This window comes from Cydia fagiglandana, chromosome 18, assembly GCF_963556715.1.
Source record: "Cydia fagiglandana chromosome 18, ilCydFagi1.1, whole genome shotgun sequence".
Taxonomy (NCBI): domain Eukaryota; kingdom Metazoa; phylum Arthropoda; class Insecta; order Lepidoptera; family Tortricidae; genus Cydia; species Cydia fagiglandana.
The window spans coordinates 16,316,996-16,336,551 of NC_085949.1; the positions used below are offsets into that span (position 1 = coordinate 16,316,996).

Sequence of the window (19,556 nt, forward strand, 5' to 3'; positions counted from 1 at the left end):
TATATCATTTTGATCCCTTAATTGTAACACAAACTACTGTTAAGTTAAGCTTCAGTGACATTCTAGATCTAAGACTCCTAGACATATCTTGTTATTGTTATTAAGTATTATGTCATAGTCATGGCACATACGCGCGGGTTTTCTCTGCGGGTGAACGTTTTTCCCAGTGTCACGGGTCACGGTTATGGAGATTGTTTTTATACTGAAGGATTTTTAAGTCGCGCTTAGCGGTTTTTAAATACCTAGTGTTCCGCAGAAAACTTTGTTCGCGGAACACTTGTGGAATCACTTCGGTCTTGCAAATCAGTTAAATGTGTTTTAAAACAATGTTTTTAAATGTATTTTGTTTGTTAGTTCAATTGTAAATAACATACAAACATACAAATATGTAATACAATGATAACAGGCACACCGTGGGCACCCGTTTCCTCATAAGACCCAAGCCAATTTTTGCGCTTTTGAATTTGGAACTTTCTGTGATGTCTCTTGGTACAAAACTCGAATGTAATTTATACTTGTACAAGTACAGTCATCAGCAATAGTATCTTACACAACTAGGGCCGCAAAAATATGTGACACGTTCTTATTTCGAGCGCAATAAGAGCGCGTCATATATTTTTGCGGCCCTAGTTGTGTAAGATACTATTGCTGATGGCTGTACCTTCGCCCTCACTGTTAAGTGTACGTCGGTGGACCTAATTACAAAAGGCACCAAGCATAATTATTAAAGCATTATTAGGAGTGTTGCTGCTCGGGGAGTTATGAGGATTAGGGGTTCGCTTCACAAGACCATTGACAAAATATAAACAAAATGTATGTCATATTTCTGCGATGATAGGGATACCATCCGTGGTCCAAAGCTTGAAATAAATGATTTCAACTGAATTCAATTATCTAACATTTCCATATAGGTAACTAAACATCACAATGCATAATCGTGCTGCATGGCCTGCATGCGCTTGCGCAAGTACAATCGTACGTTTTTGTAGCTAAATACTTTACATACATTACTATAATCGAATGTGTAACAAGTAGCAAGCGTTGCATTGTGCGGTCAGGGCGAAAATGTACGAATAATATTGAATCGTATTCCTTAGACAACATGGTTCATATATAGGTGTACACTCAATTTCACACCTCTGAATAGTGAAGCATAATTTGATCTTTAAAAAGTTTGATGCTTTGTACTGGCTGGCTGAATTTAATCCATAATATCTAGGAGGCCGTGCTGTGCTCGGAAAACATATAAAAACTCAAAAATTTGCGTTTTCCCAGAGATAAGACTTAGCTAGATCGATTTATCGCCCCCAAAAACCCCCATAGCAAATTTCATCGAAATCGCTAGAGCCGTTTTCGAGATCCCCGAAATATATATACAAATTAATTAATTAATAAACAAGAATTGCTCGTTTAAAGATATTAGGCCTTTATAAGGCAGAGGGAATATATTTCCCACCTGATTTTGAACTTTATTTCAAAGTGATAGAGTTCAATTTTGCATAATTCCTGACACCCTTATTATGCCTCATAAAGGGTTAGATAATATTTCAGCCAGCCTGTACACTGCCATTTGCATCTGCCCTGTCTAAAGGGGCCCACTGATTAACAGTCCGCCGGACGGTATTGGCCTGTCAGTTAGAACAAAATTTTGACAGTTCCGAACAACTGACAGGCCGATACCGTCCGGCGGACTGTTAATCAGTGGGCCCCTTAAACGGCTTCGTCGAATGACTGTATTGTTTTATACACTGTGCTATGCTGTCTAAAAAGAACAAATTGATATCCACAAATAACCATTATATTTATTGTTTCAGAACCTCAAACACCCAAACCTGGTGAATCTGATCGAAGTGTTCCGCCGTAAGCGTAAACTGCACCTAGTGTTCGAGTATTGCGACCACACTGTTCTGAGCGAGCTAGAAAAACACCCGGCTGTAAGTACATACCTATAAAGCTGGAAACAAATTATCGGACGCGGCTGACGGACGCGGCTCACAGCCGCGACTTATAGGTATCTAGATAATGAATATACACTGAACTGTGCAAACTATCGGAGGTAAGCCGTGGACGTGACCTTGAGCCTTCGGACATCCGAGAGAAATCTGGCGCGCTGGATGTTCCTGTCAGCCGAAAGCCACATCCCAAACACTGTGCACACTTTTATATCGCGCCCGTCAGCCGCGTCCGATAATTTGTTTCCAGCTTAACTAGCTCTATTTTACAAGCTTTTATTTAGTTTCACCTGGCCCCTGTTTCACCAACGTGACAGGTGCGACGAATTGTAAAATCACTGTTGCTGACGTCACAGGCATCCATGGGCTACGACTACCACTTACCATCGGGCGGGCCGTATTTCTGTTTGCCACCATCATTGTATTATTTAAAAAACTTTATTACCTATATCGAAAAAAAAACAGATATTTCTCCTGCGAAGTTTCTGACTATGCCTGGGATAACGCTAGGTAGAAGAAGAAAAAGTGTGCCTTAACACATGAATGTTGTAAGACAAAGCGTTTTAGAAGCTTTTTGTTAAATAAATTGTTACCTGATAAGGAACTTGAGTCTACAAAAGTCAAGTCTTACAAAAGTCGAGGACTCAAAGGACTTGAGTCATAACATAATCAACACTAATTCCGCCGACACCCGCAACATTTACAACTGACCCAAGTTGGTACTTAATAATGATCGCCACATAAGAAAGTTGTGTGCCCCAGTGCGTATCGTAGTGCAATCATAAAGTCGAGAATACACTATTGTAGAGTTAATAACAAAGCTTTCGTGAGATACTGACATATTAATATTTAATATATTAAACCGGGTCTCTCACTTTATAAATTCGAATAAACTATCTTCGTATTTATAATCGTTTTGACGACCGGTCTGGCCTAGTGGGAGTAGTGGGTAGTGACCCTGCCTGCTAAGCCGATGGTCCTGGGTTCGAATCCCAGTAAGGGCATTTATTTGTGTACAACACAAATATTTGTTCCTGAGTCATGGGTGTTTTCTATGTATATAAGTATGTATTTATCTATATAAGTATGTATATCGTCGCCTAGCACCCATAGTACATCAAGCTTTGCTTAGTTTGGGGCTAGGTTGATCTGTGTAACGCTACGTCTTAAGCCTCCTCCAGACTATGCGCGTGAATCGCGGGCGAAGCCGCGAACGCAAGTGTGGCGTCGATTTCGCAGATTGTTCACGTCTTCGCGCCTTGTTCTCCGTTTTTTGTCGGTATTTCGGCCCGCGTCAAAGGAGACGCGAAGCGCGAACTTGCAAGACTCCACATTACACACTATTATGGCTCTTCTGTGGCCAGATAAATATTAATTATATTATGATTATATTACATTAAGCAGCTATATTTTACGGTTTCACAAGAAATCAAAATGGAAAAACAGCTAAATCACGTATGATGCCATAGATAACTAACAGTTAAACTCGATCAGCTGATGCTTTTCCGCCATCTTGCCGCAAACCAAACTGCGAAATCGCCGTGAAGTGTGCGAGTGTGGAGTCATACGTCAACTTCGTGATATGTTCGCTCCGCGACGTCGCGGCGCGATTCACGCACATAGTCTGGAGGGGGCTTTACGTAGGCGAACAACGCGCGAACGCGGCGCGGCGCGGCGCGGCGAAATCAATCCTTTGATGCCCATAGAAGTGTCCTACGTAAGCGATCTCGTTGCGAACGCGGTGCGGCGCGATTTGCACGCGAATGTCAGGCGGCGCGGCGCGGCGCGGCGCGGCGGCGGCCGCTTTCGCCGCGCCGCGCCGCGCCGCGTTCGCGCGTTGTTCGCCTACGTAAGACGTAGCGTAAGATGTCCCCATGCAATATTTATTTATTTATATTTATATAAACGTGGATGACGGGTCACTTCGGATCATACCGGGGTTTAATATACGTATTAACATATAAACCTACCACCATAAGTATTATGAACACCTTGTAAACTGGTAATGTTTAATGCAAATAAATTATCTTTATATTGTAGAATTAACAATAAAATATAGGTACAATTATTATAGTCGGTGTCAAGCCAAATACTTATTGTTAGTTACAATACTGGGTAAAATATCGCCAAACAACTATTTAATGGACAACTTTTTTTCCTTCTTATCGAATCGCACCAGGGGTCGACATTTTGCTTTGACTTTATGTTAACGCTTTTAAGTTTTGGCTCAGCATCAAACATATCAGTTGCTAACTTGCTAGCGCATATAAAAGGGATTATTCACTTAAAGTTACCTATCATTTTTTGTTGCAATATCAATATAAAGACGGTAATTTATTTAAATTCCTGCAAGTTCTGAATACAAGGTACATTTAATATTGATGGTATAGTGCAATTGCATTTAATGAATTCGTTACAAACATGCAAGGGTCAGGCGGGGTCAAGCTGCCGTTAAAATGGCTATTCAAATTAATAATTATATACCTTTTGTGTGGTTATTTTCTTTCAGCGTAGTAAAATTATTTTTTTCTACTCGTCGACTATAATTCTTGAATTAAGATTTCTTATACCAAACTTCAATTGGGTATTTTTAATCTGTGGGCTCCCAACTCAACTATAATATTCATAAAAATACAGTTTAGTCAACTATAATGAAATTGACCAATCACAGCTCTCCGCGATCAACAGGACGAAACAAAACCATAGCTCAAATTAATTATTTATTTTAGGTTGTATAATAGAAACAATTGGTTTATAAGTCAGAAACGCGCATGTGACACCCTTAAAATAGCAACTTCCATAGACTACGAAAACCACTTAGTGTTGCTTGTTAGTCTCCATAGGCTACGGTGGCCTAAATCGAGAAAACAACTGTCTAAAAATTGAATTTAGCGCGGAGCAGGTACCAGGGCCTCATGAGTTACGAGGAGGTGTCGTTGACCAACGCGCCGGGCGCGGCGGCGGGGGCGCGTACCAGTATGAAGATACGACTATACGAGTATCGCGGCTGCTTGCGTATCTTAGCTGTGTATACTTTTGGTTTGGTTTGTTTGTATGATTCTACTAGTTTAAAGTATTATTTTTGTTGGCTCGTAGAAAAAGTATTGTATACAATAGTGATATAATCAAGCTTTTCAATCTTGTACCTGACTTAGGCAACTCAGCAAGCTTCGTTGCCTAAACACGGTACTCGACTGAAAAGCTCTCTATTATATCACGATTGTATAAAATACTATAGCAGTACGGATTGCCGAGGCATTTAATGCAAAGAGACCTGAGTGACGATCCTATTTTAGCTTTTAGGGTCCAATGTTTTTTTATTTAATTATTTATATATTTAACATTTTAAATCAGGCAAAAAAACTGCCTTCTCTGCCGAGAAACTTGCACATTTGTGCAAACTTGTATGGACTGACATGGTTATTTGTACTTTACGTACAAATCATGTACAAATAGCACTACATTTGACGTCCCCTTCCCCGCAAAAATCGGCAGACTGTTTCGCACAGAAAATGACAGCGATGGTGTCTCCAGTTACTGAATGCTGTAAGGTTGTGGCGTTTTTAAATATGTAAATGTACATATTTTCTTCCTTTCAATAGTATACTACATTGTGCACTAACCACAAACCGCACATTGCTTACAAACCATAACCCGTTCTAAGGTCACACGTGAGTGACCCGGTAACAGCTAACTGTTGTGTATTTTTACGACTCGTTTCAAACCGGAATAGGCTTCCGCAAATACAGAATATCGAGTGTAGGAGAGACGAGAGAATATACAGACTGATAATGTTATAGAAAGCTAAATTGCGACATTGTTTTGTCGTATCTTTGGATGTTTTAAACACTCTTTGTTATTTGATATTGAGGATAATAACTATTAAAGTAAAATGCTGCTAATTGTATGCTGAGAACCTACCGCGAACCAACGTTTGACGTGTTGCCTCTCTGTCACACTTGTAAATTCGCACGTAAATGTGACAAGGAGGCAACACATCGAACGTGTAGGCCCTCTGATGCATGTGGCAAAAATTCGAAGACCTCTCTAAATTATTAATGGTCTCTAATAAGAGAAAGGAGTTAGACTGGATTTGACATTGGATTCACTAATAGATCGTTAGCGCATATTGAAAATTTTACATACGTATTATAAATCGAAAGTTGAGATGAAGTGTCGTCTATTAAAATTCGCCAAGTTTTATCTCACTTTCGATTTTTAATAGAATTTTATGCGAGTAAACAACACCATTGACCCGATGTTTTTGTAGAAAACACGTTGTTTGTTATTAGTAAAAAAAATCTGCAAGATGCCTAAATTAACAATGTTTTCTAGTTTTATAAAAAACCGGGCAAGTGCGAGTCGGACTCGCGCACGAAGGGTTCCGTACCATAATGCAAAACAAAAAACAAAGCAAAAAGAAAACGGTCACCCATCCAAGTACTGACCCCTCCCGACGTTGCTTAACTTTGGTCAAAAATCACGTTTGTTGTATGGGAGCCCCATTTAAATCTTTATTTTATTCTGTTTTTAGTATTTGTTGTTATAGCGGCAACAGAAATACATCATCTGTGAAAATTTCAACTGTCTAGCTATCACGGTTCGTGAGATACAGCCTGGTGACAGACGGACGGACGGACGGACGGACGGACGGACAGCGAAGTCTTAGTAATAGGGTCGTTTTACCCTTTGGGTACGGAACCCTAAAAATAACAAAACTTCCGTGAGACACAGACATATTAAAAATATTGAAACGGGTCACTCACGAATTCGGGTCGAGCTTTTTACGACTTAAAATACGTGAGTGACCCGTTCTTAATATCTCATTGACTGCTATAATACAAATCTTTCAAAATAGGTATAGGTCAAGAAATGAATGCTCAAAAAACGTTGTAGAGGGAAATGCTAGGAACACAATTTTTGATTCCGTAACTTTGTTTGGACTAGTTAGGAGGTGAACATATCAAAAGTCCCCGGCTGTAGCCCCGCTGCTGGGGGGTAGAGGGGGGTAAGAAGGTCGAATTTTTCGGTTTTTCATTGATATCTTGGAAACTTTGCGTCTTAGCGACATGACTACTAAGACAAACCGAAAGCTGATAAAATTAGTTACAAGTTTTATCCTGTCAAGTTTTTTGATATCATGAATAGTTTTTGAGATACCCGCTCTTGAAAGTTTATTTAGGGATTTTAATTTTATCTTGATATCTACGTCAGTGAAGCTGTTAGGCCATGTTTGGTATCATTTTCGTATAAATCGGGGGTGCTGAATTCATTTATGGTATCACATTGACACCATTCCGAAGTAAAACAAAAATTTAAAAAAAATTATTTTTTTAAATCCCTCTTCACGCTTAAACCGCTGAACCAATTTCGTTGAAATTTGGTATAGAAATAGTTTAAATCACGATACACGACATAGGATTGTTTTTAAAACCAAAAGCATCTTTTGAGGGTGTGAAAAGTGGGGTGGAAGTTTGTATGGGGAGTCAATAACCGCTGAACCGGTTTAGATGAAATTTAGGACGGAATACATCTGTGATTTAGATGAAAGTAATACCAAACATGACTTCAAACCTTACTTTGAGCAGTATTAACCTCAGGAATTCAGTTTCGTCGACGAAGTTGAATTCCCCCCATACTCCATTTCACAACTTTAAAGGATGATTATTGAGATAAAAAGTATCTTATGTCCTGTCTTGGGATTCGAAATATCTGTATACCAAATTTCAATTAAATCGGTTGAGCGGTTTAAGCGTGAAGAGGAATTAAAAAAAAAGGTATTTGTTTAAAGTTTATATGTTTTTTCTTAGGAATGGTGTCAATGTGATACCAAAACTGAATTCAGCACCCCCGATTTATACGAAAATGATACCAAACACGGTCTAGCAGCGTCACTAATGTAGATATCAAGATAAAATTGAAAGCCCTAAATAAACTTTCAAGAGCGGATATCTCAAAAACTATTCAAGATATCGAAAAACTTGACTGAATAAAACTTGTAACAAATTTTATCAGCTTTTGGTTTGTCTTAGTAGTCATGTCGCTAAGACGCAAAATTTCCAAGATATAAGTGAAAAACCGAAAAATGAGACCTTCTTTCCCCCCACTACCCTCCAGCACCGGGGCTACGGCCGGGGACTTTTGATATGTTCACCTCCTAACTAGTCCAAACAAAGTTACGTAGTCAAAAATTGTGTTCCTAGCATTTCCCTCTATAACTTCTTATTGCTTGGCCTAGTATTCAACATCCTCAATTATTGGTTAACAGTGTGAATGTACCCAGTAAACAGAATTTAACCTCGTCAGTGCATTGCACACCTTATCGATCGCAATGACAACGACACATTGATTTAACCTCTAGCCGCCCATACGTCAAACCTTGCCAAGCAAAATGAAATTTTATTTTGTCACCACAAAGTTCAAATTGGAATGGAACATGAGACCTTTTTATAGGTCTCTGGGCGGCTAGAGGATGAGAACCTTCCCCTACAATAACTTGACTTCTGCATGTGTGACATTTTACACTAACATGTGTGGACAATTCTAAATCTTATTGGAAAGTCATAAGGTCCATCGATTGCCAGAAAAGCGGTGCTGTTAGTGCTTACAAAGTCCAAACTCCGCGGAATGAAAGTTCAATCATACTGGTATCCTCTAGCCGCCCAGAGACCTACAAAAAGGTCTCCTGTTCCATTCTAATTTGAACTTTGTGTTGACGAAATAAAATTTCATTTTGCTTGGCAAGGTTTGACGTATGGCTAGAGGTTAGAGGTGGCCTTATGAACCATCGACATAATTTAACTGACTTTTTGTAGAACTTATTGCAACGATATAAGGTATATGTATAGTCAATGAGTTTGTATGAGAACAGATTCTGTTGATGTAACTGCGATAGTCAATATTTTCGCAATGTGTGCCTTATCATTCTGCCGCGTTTAGCATAAGGCACTGGTCCCACCGCGAGCTAGTAAGCTATGAGCTATCGGCTATAAACACGAACAAAAGATAAGCACTCCCGTGTAAATAAAAGAGACACGGCGATATTTATAGCTCACCGCTGGGCGAGTAACTATAAATCCCACCAAAAACATAAATGTAAAAAAGGAGAGCCAAGTTCAATACAAAAATTATGCTTGGCTGTGGGGCTCGCCGCAAAAAGAATGGAGATCTAAATGAGTGCCACTGCCAAGTTCTATGCAAAATCCAAATATGTATTTATAGGAACAAAATAACATTATAAACAAGTATTAAACTCTATTTCTTTGCTTTATTGGATACCTATAACAATTGCTGTTATTTAAAAAAATGTGAGATCTTAAAGTAGGTTAGATTTGACTTGGCCAGTTTTCATTATATCAATCATTTTATATATATTGTAATTCTGATAAAACCTGGCCAAGCCAAATCTAACCTACTTTAAGATCTCACATTTTTTTAAATAACAGCAATTGTTATAGGTATCCAATAAAGCAAAGAAATAGAGTTTAATACTTGTTTATAATGTTATTTTGTTCCTATAAATACATATTTGGATTTTGCATAGAACTTGGCAGTGGCACTCATTTAGATCTCCATTCTTTTTGCGGCGAGCCCCACAGCCAAGCATAATTTTTGTATTGAACTTGGCTCTCCTTTTTTACATTTATGTTTTTGGTGGGATATCAATACTTTTTGTAAAGAAAACTAGGCAGGTATTGAGATTTAATGTTTTTTCTTGTGTTTCCGCTGTATGGTTTTTACTTCTGTTATTTGTATAATTATGTGGTGCCGCGCGCCGCCGACGACACACCGTTGGCCGGTTGTTTAGAGCGTATTACAAGTTTTTTGTATGGGGACACCACTTATTTTTTGACTAAACTTTATTTTAATATAGCAAATATAATAATACATATATTGGGGTAGTTTCAAATATCTGCTTGTAACGGTTCCAACGCTACAATAAAAAAAAATTTTTTTGTATGGGGACCCCCCCTATTTTTTAACTTTTTTTTATTTTTAGATTTTTTCCTATGCTTACACACAATAACCGAGCTGGATTCCAAATTTCATCCTTCTAGGTCATCTGGAAGTAGGTTAGGTTTAGGTACTTGTATGTCAGTCCCAATAAAAAATGGTTTTTTTGTATGGGGACCCCCCCTATTTTTAAACTTTATTTTATTTTTAGATTTTTTCCTACGGTTACACACAATAACCGAGCTGGATTCCAAATTTCATCCTTCTAGGTCATCTGGAAGTAGGTTAGGTTTAGGTACTTATATGTCAGTCCCAATAAAAAGTGGTTTTTTTGTATGGGGACCCCCCCTATTTTTTAACTTTATTTTATTTTTAGATTTTTTCCTACGGTTACACACAATAACCAAGCTGGATTCCAAATTTCATCCTTCTAGGTCATCTGGAAGTAGGTTAGGTTTAGGTACTATAAGTCATAAGTCAGTCTTAAAATTTACGACTTTTTGACCTTCATACCTTTATAACCGTTTGAGCTAGCTTCATGAAATTTGGGCTTCTAGATATCCTTATGGATATAATTAAACACACGTAGTTTTATGTGTTTACGTCAAAGATGTTTTGAGTTATAGAAGGGTCTAAAGTGGCACCAAGTGGTTCGTGTAATATTACACTCGGCGCTGGCTAGCCAGTTCCTTTGCTTGAACTTGGCTTGACACGCTGCCGCGTGTCTAGATATCGCCGTGTGTCTTTTATTTACACGGGAGTGCTTATCTTTTGTTCGTGTTTATAGCCGATAGCTCATAGCCTACTAGCTCGCGGTGGGACCAGTGCCTAAGAGCAGTAAATCATTTTGAAATTACATTCAATTGTATACGTTGTACTTCTTCTACAATTGAAACTTGAAAGAGATTTCAAAATGAGTCACTGCTCTTATAGGATGTAAACAATACAAAAGACAAAGCAAGCCCCACAACAAACATAAAGGCTCCTCTATACGATGGGCCAACGCCGGCCACTCCAAGGGACGCATTTATGCGTTAGAGGGAGCAAGTGATATCACTGTCACATGCTATCTCATTCTACCGCATGGCTGCGTCCCTTAGAGTGGCTGGCGTTGGCCCATCGTGTAGAGGAGCCATAAAACGGTAGGTAAGTACCTAATCGAGCCAATCACAGAAAACTTTTCATAATCTCATAGTCATAACGTAACTACGCAAGTAGGTAGGTAGGTACAAGGTAATCCAATTTTCCCCATCATTACAGTAGCGTGACTCCATATATTTCTAATGTTTGTCTAACTCTTTCGCGTGATCTGAAGGGCAGAGGTCAAAATACTGTGGCCCTGACCCGTCAGACGTTCAGTTTTTGCGCTATCAAAAACTTGTCACTTTTAAAACGTCGTAAGTATACTTTGATCAACAAAGCATACGCCGTTTTAAAAGTTATGGTTTCATATACGCTATTTTTTTAATTTAAAAGAGCCTATGTGACGAACGGTCTAAGCGTAGTTAAGTTATTAAGTAGGTATGTAGAAGTTGTCACCGTCTGCAGAGGTTGTTGGAATTTGTTGTCGTTAACAGAATTCTATTTTTAGATAGAATCGATTTCTTTTGTTATGTAGTTAATGCTAGTTAAGGTGAGTAAAACCTCTTGATTTCATATACAAACTAAACCAGTTACTGGTTTAATTGTAGATGAAATTAAGAGGTTTTCCTAAAGATTGGGGATTGGGGAAGCGTCGTGGTAAAATGTTAGCGATCCTAGGACGCTCCTCCATACGGCACATTGTGGGTAGGGCACACCATTAGGATATATTTTTGGCCGTTTGTCAGGAATGCGGCCGGACTACGAAAATGTCAGGCATTTTAGTGAAAAAAGGTACATTATTCAAATTTCCTTGAACATAAATGCAAAACAAATCAAATTTAAACAATGTAATGGTGCCAACCCCATAATTGCTCGGAGCAATGCTGAGCCGAACGGAGTCGAGTTTGCCCGAAGTCAGGAGTGTCTCCCCACTAGTACGTTTAGTTTTACGTTTATTCTCACGTCAATTAGTTGCCCGACCTTTACTACGATTACAGTTAAATAAGGCGTTACATAACAGACATATTAAACGCACGATCGCGTGCTCAATTCATTTAGCTAAATCTAGAACCTTCCGACCTCGACCCGAAATCTGCGTGTAACGAGATGAAGACCTCGGCCCTTATCAATAGCCGATCGGAATACTAAACTTTACATAACTTTATACACATGCTCGTCTACACATAGGTGAGGTTGCCAACAAATATCAGTGAGGCCAAGTTGCTCAAAAATATCGATACACGTGTTTAACGTATTGATAAGCTTTGTGTTAGATCATAAATGTTGGCGCGAGATTTGTACTGAAATCAAAATTCAAATCAATAGAAAAATGTGGGAACTATGTATGGGATTCATATATATCTGTGGTAACGCGGTAGCATTTTAAATTTGAGTAGCAGTGCGAGATACGAGAATTTTTCAAAGTAGGGACGACATACAATAATTATTATAGCCTGCAGTCATTAACATTGAAATATCTTCATTGTACATGTACAAAACAACTTCATCCTAAAAAAATATTTTAAATTTATGATAATTTCACCACAATTTACATAAAGAAAAATCAACTCTAAATTTAAATCTTTAAATTACAAATTTCAACCACAGGGATAATATTAATTATGAACGCTTAATTTTTATCTGAAGTCACTAATAAATATGTTAAAATTTATCCTTGGATGGGCAGTTTATCTCTTAAAATTGTTTTATGAAGATTGAGTGTCATAATGACGCTAACTGATGTTAAATCCCTGACCTGACCAATTATGCGATCTGTTGATATGATAATAAACGTATTTTTATTTTTTTATTTTATACTCATAATATTAGCTAAAGCCGGTCAAACAACTTTGTCAGTAGAAAAAGATAACCCTTCGCACCTAAATTTTTTTTTAATTTGCCACTTTTTTCTACTGACGGAAATAGCTTGACAGACTATAGCTACAGCTAGGGTTGCCATACGTCAGGATTTCCCCTAACATGTCAGTATTTTTGGTCCATTGTCAAGATTGCGGGGAGACTTGGTGTGTGCATGTCAGGGTTATTTTTTAAAACATCATCTGTCAAGCAATTTTCGTCAGTAGAATAGAGCGGCAAATTTAAAAATTCAAGCCGCTAAGGGTTCTCATCCCGTGGAAATTTGAATTTCGCCCCTTTTTCTATTGACAAACTTGTTTGACCGGCTATAACTACTAGAAGTTACATTTTTGAGTTATAGGGCTAGCAGCCTTCGAAAGGTTTTGGAATTTACATTTCCTTAGAATTTACAGTACTAAGGTTGGAAAGGGAAATTTTCGGCTCACATACAAATATATCAGAAGATTCTGAAATTTTTCCATGTGGAAATTTTTCAATATTGGAAAATTTCCAAATGCGCATCATTGGGTATACAGTCGTCGTAGTGTTCTATCCCGCAGAAAAAGAAATCCCTTTTTCTGTGTTCTAGGCATACATACCTACATACATTGCTATTAGTTATTGTTATTTTTATTATAGTACATTGTCCATGACCTCTTTTTTCCCCTGCCCTTATCCCACATTATGTGGGGTCGTCACAACATGTTTTTCTCTTATGAAAGAGAATGATCTCCTCTGTCTTTCGTCACCTAGCTCAGCACTCACTTCTTTCTTTCACATAATCCATCTACGTTTTTTGGGTCTACCATCCGCTCTCCGTCCATCAACATTCATCCCCAACATTCTTCGTAAATTGTCCATGACCAGAGACATTAATCGCATTGTTAGTACAGACAGCCCATACAACCATTTCCAGTCGCCGTTACGACGCGGTGTAGACACATCTTGTGTCGACACCGTCTGTTTCGGTCACAATTCCAGTCGCAGAGTCGTCGCCGTGTCGACACAGTTACCAGAAATGGGGAAGGGTCGACACATGACACAAAGTGACATAAAGTGTGGTCGCCGTGTGCACACATTGTTTCGGGTTTGCGACTACTTTATGCCAAAATCATTCGTTCATTCGTTCATTTTGTTCCTGTCAAATGGAAACTGTCAGATGGAAAAATAGTTAAATAAAAATAAGTGACATTAATACGCCATCTCTAAAACGGATTGCAAGACGTAATTATATATTGTTTGCATTTATATTACAATAGGACTTAAATTATTATGGGGAATTAAACTGCTCGAGTGATTTGATAAACTAAGTGTAATATAATCAACGCGCCACCACATTGTTTTAGTTTAGCCGGAAATGAAAATGTTTACTTCTCAGTGCTTGTGTTCATAAATATATTATTTGATGCATTTTTAGTACTTCGATGCGTATACTATACTTAAATAACAGAAATAACGCTTTACATACTACGAAACTTGTTAATTATGATGTATAAATATGGTTTAAGGCTGAGAAATATTGCAGTCACAAAGTAGTCGCAAATGTTTCGACTTTGTGTCGACTCTGTGTAGACACATGACACGCGCTGTCAAAAGTAATAACAAAGTTACTGGATTTGCAAAATGGCTCCTTGTGTTCATTTGTTTTCAGATATTCTCAAAGTGTAAAAATGACGTGGTCAGAGATGGGACTTAATAGATTAACTGTTTATTCGACTAATTAATGGAATAAAAAAAGTTAATCCTCAAATTTTAATCACGATTAGTTTAGTCGACCTAACATAGATTGAAATTGAATTAATCTGAACATTAATCGAATAAATTATCGATTAAATCTCGGTTGGAAGTTGACAGGGGGCCATTTTTGTACGTAAAAATAATAGAAATGTCTTGCATGCAGATGGTAGCCAAACACTTTGTCATAAAAGTCGAGATGGGTGTCGATTTATACGTTTTAGGGGGCCCCAATTTTGAAAATGATGACCATTTTGGAATCCAAAATGGCGGCCATGCACTATGCCATAAAAGTCGTCAGGGGTGTCGTTTTATAGGTTTTAGGAGGCGCAGATTTCAAAAATGATGACCATTTTGGATTCCAAGATGGCGGCCATGCACTATGTCATAAAAGTCGTCATGGATGTCGTTTTATAGGTTTTAGGGGGCCCCGATTTAGAAAATGATGACCATTTTGAAATCCAAAATGGCGGCCATGCACTATGTAATAAAAGTCGTCATGGGTGTCGTTTTATAGGTTTTGGGGGGCGCAGATTTAGAAAATGATGACCATTTTGGATTCCAAAATGGTGGCCATGCACTATGTCATAAAAGTCGTCATGGGTGTCGTTTTATAGGTTTTAAGGGGCGCAGATTTCGAAAACGATGACCAATTTGGATTCCAAGATGGCGGCCATGCACTATGTCATAAAAGTCGTCATGGATATCGTTTTATAGGTTTTAGGGGGCCCCGCTTTCGAAAATGATGACCATTTTGGAATCCAGAATGGCGGCCATGCACTATGTCATAAAAGTCGTCATGGGTGTCGTTTTATAGGTTTTGGGGGGCGCAGATTTCGAAAACGATAACCATTTTCGATTCCAAAATGGCGGCCATGCACTATGTCATAAAAGTCGTCATGGATGTCGTTTTATGGGTTTTAGGGGGCCCCGATTTGGATAATGATGACCATTTTGAAATCCAAAATGGCGGCCATGCACTATGTCATAAAAGTCGTCATGGGTGTCGTTTTATAGGTTTTGGGGGGCGCAGATTTCGAAAACGGTAACCATTTTCGATTCCAAAATGGCGGCCATGCACTATGTCATAAAAGTCGTCATGGATGTCGTTTTATAGGTTTTAGGGGGCCCCGCTTTCGAAAATGATGACCATTTTGGAATCCAAAATGGCGGCCATGCACTATGTCATAAAAGTCGTCATCGATGTCGTTTTATAGGTTTTAGGGGGCCCCGATTTAGAAAAAGATGACCATTTTGAAATCCAAAATGGCGGCCATGCACTGTCATAAGTTGTCATGGGTGTCGTTTTATAGGTTTTGGGGGGCCCTGATTTCGAAAATGATGACCATTTTCCTATAATTGGCTTTCTGTATCCATTATAATTTCTATGGTATCGTCATAGCTGTTGGTTCTCCAAATAAATAAAATAAAAAAATAAAAAATAAAAATTTTGGAATCCAAAATGGCGACCATGCAGTATGTCATTAAATTTCGAAAATGTCCCTATAAATACATATTTGGATTTTGTTCCTATAAATACATATTTGGATTTTGCATAGAACTTGGCAGTGGCACTCATTTAGATCTCCATTCTTTTTGCGGCGAGCCCCACAGCCAAGCATAATTTTTGTATTGAACTTGGCTCTCCTTTTTTACATTTATGTTTTTGGTGGGATATCAATACTTTTTGTAAAGAAAACTAGGCAGGTATTGAGATTTAATGTTTTTTCTTGTGTTTCCGCTGTATGGTTTTTACTTCTGTTCTTTGTATAATTATGTGGTGCCGCGCGCCGCCGACGACACACCGTTGGCCGGTTGTTTAGAGCGTATTACAAGTTTTTTGTATGGGGACACCACTTATTTTTTAACTAAACTTTATTTTAATATAGCAAATATAATAATACATATATTGGGGTAGTTTCAAATATCTGCTTGTAACGGTTCCAACGGTACAATAAAAAAATATTTTTTTGTATGGGGACCCCCCCTATTTTTTAACTTTTTTTTATTTTTAGATTTTTTCCTACGCTTACACACAATAACCGAGCTGGATTCCAAATGTCATCCTTCTAGGTCATCTGGAAGTAGGTTAGGTTTAGGTACTTATATGTCAGTCCCAATAAAAAATGTTTTTTTTTGTATGGGGACCCCCCCTATTTTGAAACTTTATTTTATTTTTAGATTTTTTCCTACGGTTACACACAATAACCGAGCTGGATTCCAAATTTCATCCTTCTAGGTCATCTGGAAGTAGGTTAGGTTTAGGTACTTATATGTCAGTCCCAATAAAAAGTGGTTTTTTTGTATGGGGACCCCCCCTATTTTTTAACCTTATTTTATTTTTAGATTTTTTCCTACGGTTACACACAATAACCAAGCTGGATTCCAAATTTCATCCTTCTAGGTCATCTGGAAGTAGGTTAGGTTTAGGTACTATAAGTCATAAGTCAGTCTTAAGATTTACGACCTTCATACCTTTATAACCGTTTGAGCTAGCTTCATGAAATTTGGGCTTCTAGATATCCTTATGGATATAATTAAACACACGTAGTTTTATGTGTTTACGTCAAAGATGTTTTGAGTTATAGAAGGGTCAAAAGTGGCACCAAGTGGTTCGTGTAATATTACACTCGGCGCTGGCTAGCCCGTTCCTTTGCTTGAACTTGGCTTGACACGCTGCCGCGTGTCTAGATTTAGGGCTCTCAATTTTATTTTGACTTCTACAACAGTAAAGCTACGAGGCCATGTTTGGTATCGTTTTCGTATAAATTCGCAGTACCAAATTTAGTTATGGTATCACATTGACACCATTCCAAAGTAAAAACATATAAACTTACTTTCTTTTAAACTCTTCTTCACGCTTAAACTGCTGAACAGTTTTAATTTAAATTTAGTACACATATATTTTGAGTCCCGAGACAGGACATAATAAGTTATCTTAAAAATCATCCTTCAAAGGTGTGAAATGAGGTGTAGGGGGGAATTCAGAATTGACTTCTTGAAGTTAATACTGTTTAAGTTTAGGTTTGAAGTCATGTTTTTTTTAGCATTTTTAACTAAATCAAAGATGTAGACCATCCCAAATTTAATATAAATCGGTTCAGCGGTTATTGATTTCCCGTACAAATTTCCACACCACTTTTCACACCTTCAAAAGATGATTTTGGTTATAAGATCTATCCTATGTCCTGTTCCGGGACGCAAACTATTTCTATACCAAATTTCAACGAAATCGGTTCAGCGGTTAAGCGTCAAGAGGAGTTTAAAAAAAACCGACCAAGTGCGAGTCGGACTCGCGTATTAAGGGTTCCGTACATTAAGTCCGACTCGCGCTTGACTGCACATTTCTAATAGGTTTTCCTGTCATCTATAGGTAAAGAACTATTTTGTGTATTCAGACAGACAGACATACAGACGCACGAGTGATCCTATAAGGATTCCGTTTTTTGCTTTTGAGGTACGGAACCCTAAAAAGATTTCTTTAATTTTGTGGAATGGTTTCAATGTGATAACTTAAATGGATTCAGCAACCCAGATTTATACGAAAACGATACCATACACGGCCTAGCACCTTCACTGATGTAGATATATCAAGATAAAATTGAGAGCCCTAAATAAACTTTCAAGAGCGGATATCTCAAAAACTATTCAACATATCGAAAAAATTGACTGAATAAACTTGTAACAAATTAAATTAACTTTCATTTTGTATAAGTGGCCATGTCGCTAAGATGCATAGTTTCCGGCCGGAAAATGGGACATTCAAAGCCCCCTCTCTTCCCCCCCCCCCCCTCCCCCTCCCCTCAAGGGCTACGGCCGGGGACTTTTGATATGTTCACCTCCTAACTTGTCCAAACCAAGTTACAGAGTCAAAAATTGTGTTCCGAGCATTTCCCTCTACAACTTTTTTGAGCATTCGTTGGCTGACCTAAGTAGCTTATTGCATTTCTTTAAAAACTTTTCTGTAAAAGGTTGACGGGTGTTGGGTGTTTATATGGTTTTGGTCGATTATTATCATTTGCATCGCCCATGATGACTTACTAGAATTACTTACGAGCACACGAGACACTAATAGTAGTTTGACAAACCTTGGTTTTCAAGAGGTATTTTATATTGACATTTGCTGTCACAAATTTGCTGTCAGATTTAGTCGCAAACCGCACGCAAAGTGCACACAAATGTGTCGACACCTTGTTACGGAAAAGTGTACACACGGCGACGACACTTTGTTTCGAAACAATTCTAGACACATTGTGTGGACTCTGTTACGACACATCTGACATTTAGTTACCACTTTGATGATTCTGCGACTGGAATGGTTATATGGGAGGAAAGGAAGCACGTCCGATGTGGAAACAGATCTTGACCTTCAGTCGGCGTTGAGCAAACTTCCTTTGTGATGGTTTATGAAACAAACGTGGTGTTTTGGTATTGTATCTACGAAATAAATAAATACATACAAACAATAAATACAGTGACAGACGGACAGACAGACAGACGCAAGAAGAGATCCTATAATATAATGGTTCCCTTTTTTCCTTTTGATGTACGGAACCCTAAAAATAAAACTTGCATCGCGTGTGCTATCGAAATTGTTGCTAAGAACTTGCCGTATGGTCTACGTAAATATATTAATCGTACTAGAGTAAAAATAACATAAACAACCATGTTGTCCCCAGGGTTGTCCAGAGCTCCTCTCGAAGCAGATAATCTGGCAGACGCTTCAGGGCGTGGCGTACTGCCACCGGCACAACTGCATCCACCGCGACGTCAAGCCGGAGAACATCCTGCTCACGAGCGACGGCGTCGTCAAGCTATGCGACTTCGGCTTCGCCAGGATGATCAGTACGTAATACACTGTAGCAGGGGTGCGAAACAATGTCCCCAGCGTTGCCCAGAGCTCTCGAAGCAGATAATCTGGCAGACGCTGCAGGGCGTGGCGTACTGCCACCGGCACAACTGCATCCACCGCGACGT

At 38.5% G+C, this 19,556-nt stretch overlaps 1 protein-coding gene across 1 annotated transcript in view; it reads left to right on the top strand.

Moving 5' to 3' along the window:
• The window catches only part of LOC134673638 (cyclin-dependent kinase-like 4), a 74,245-nt gene that overhangs the window by 20,505 nt on the left and 34,184 nt on the right, over positions 1–19,556 (top strand). Inside the window, exon 3 of the mRNA XM_063531638.1 lies at positions 1,815–1,934. Within this exon, the coding sequence (XP_063387708.1) occupies positions 1,815–1,934 (120 nt within the window). The remainder of the gene's footprint in view (positions 1–1,814; positions 1,935–19,556) is intronic.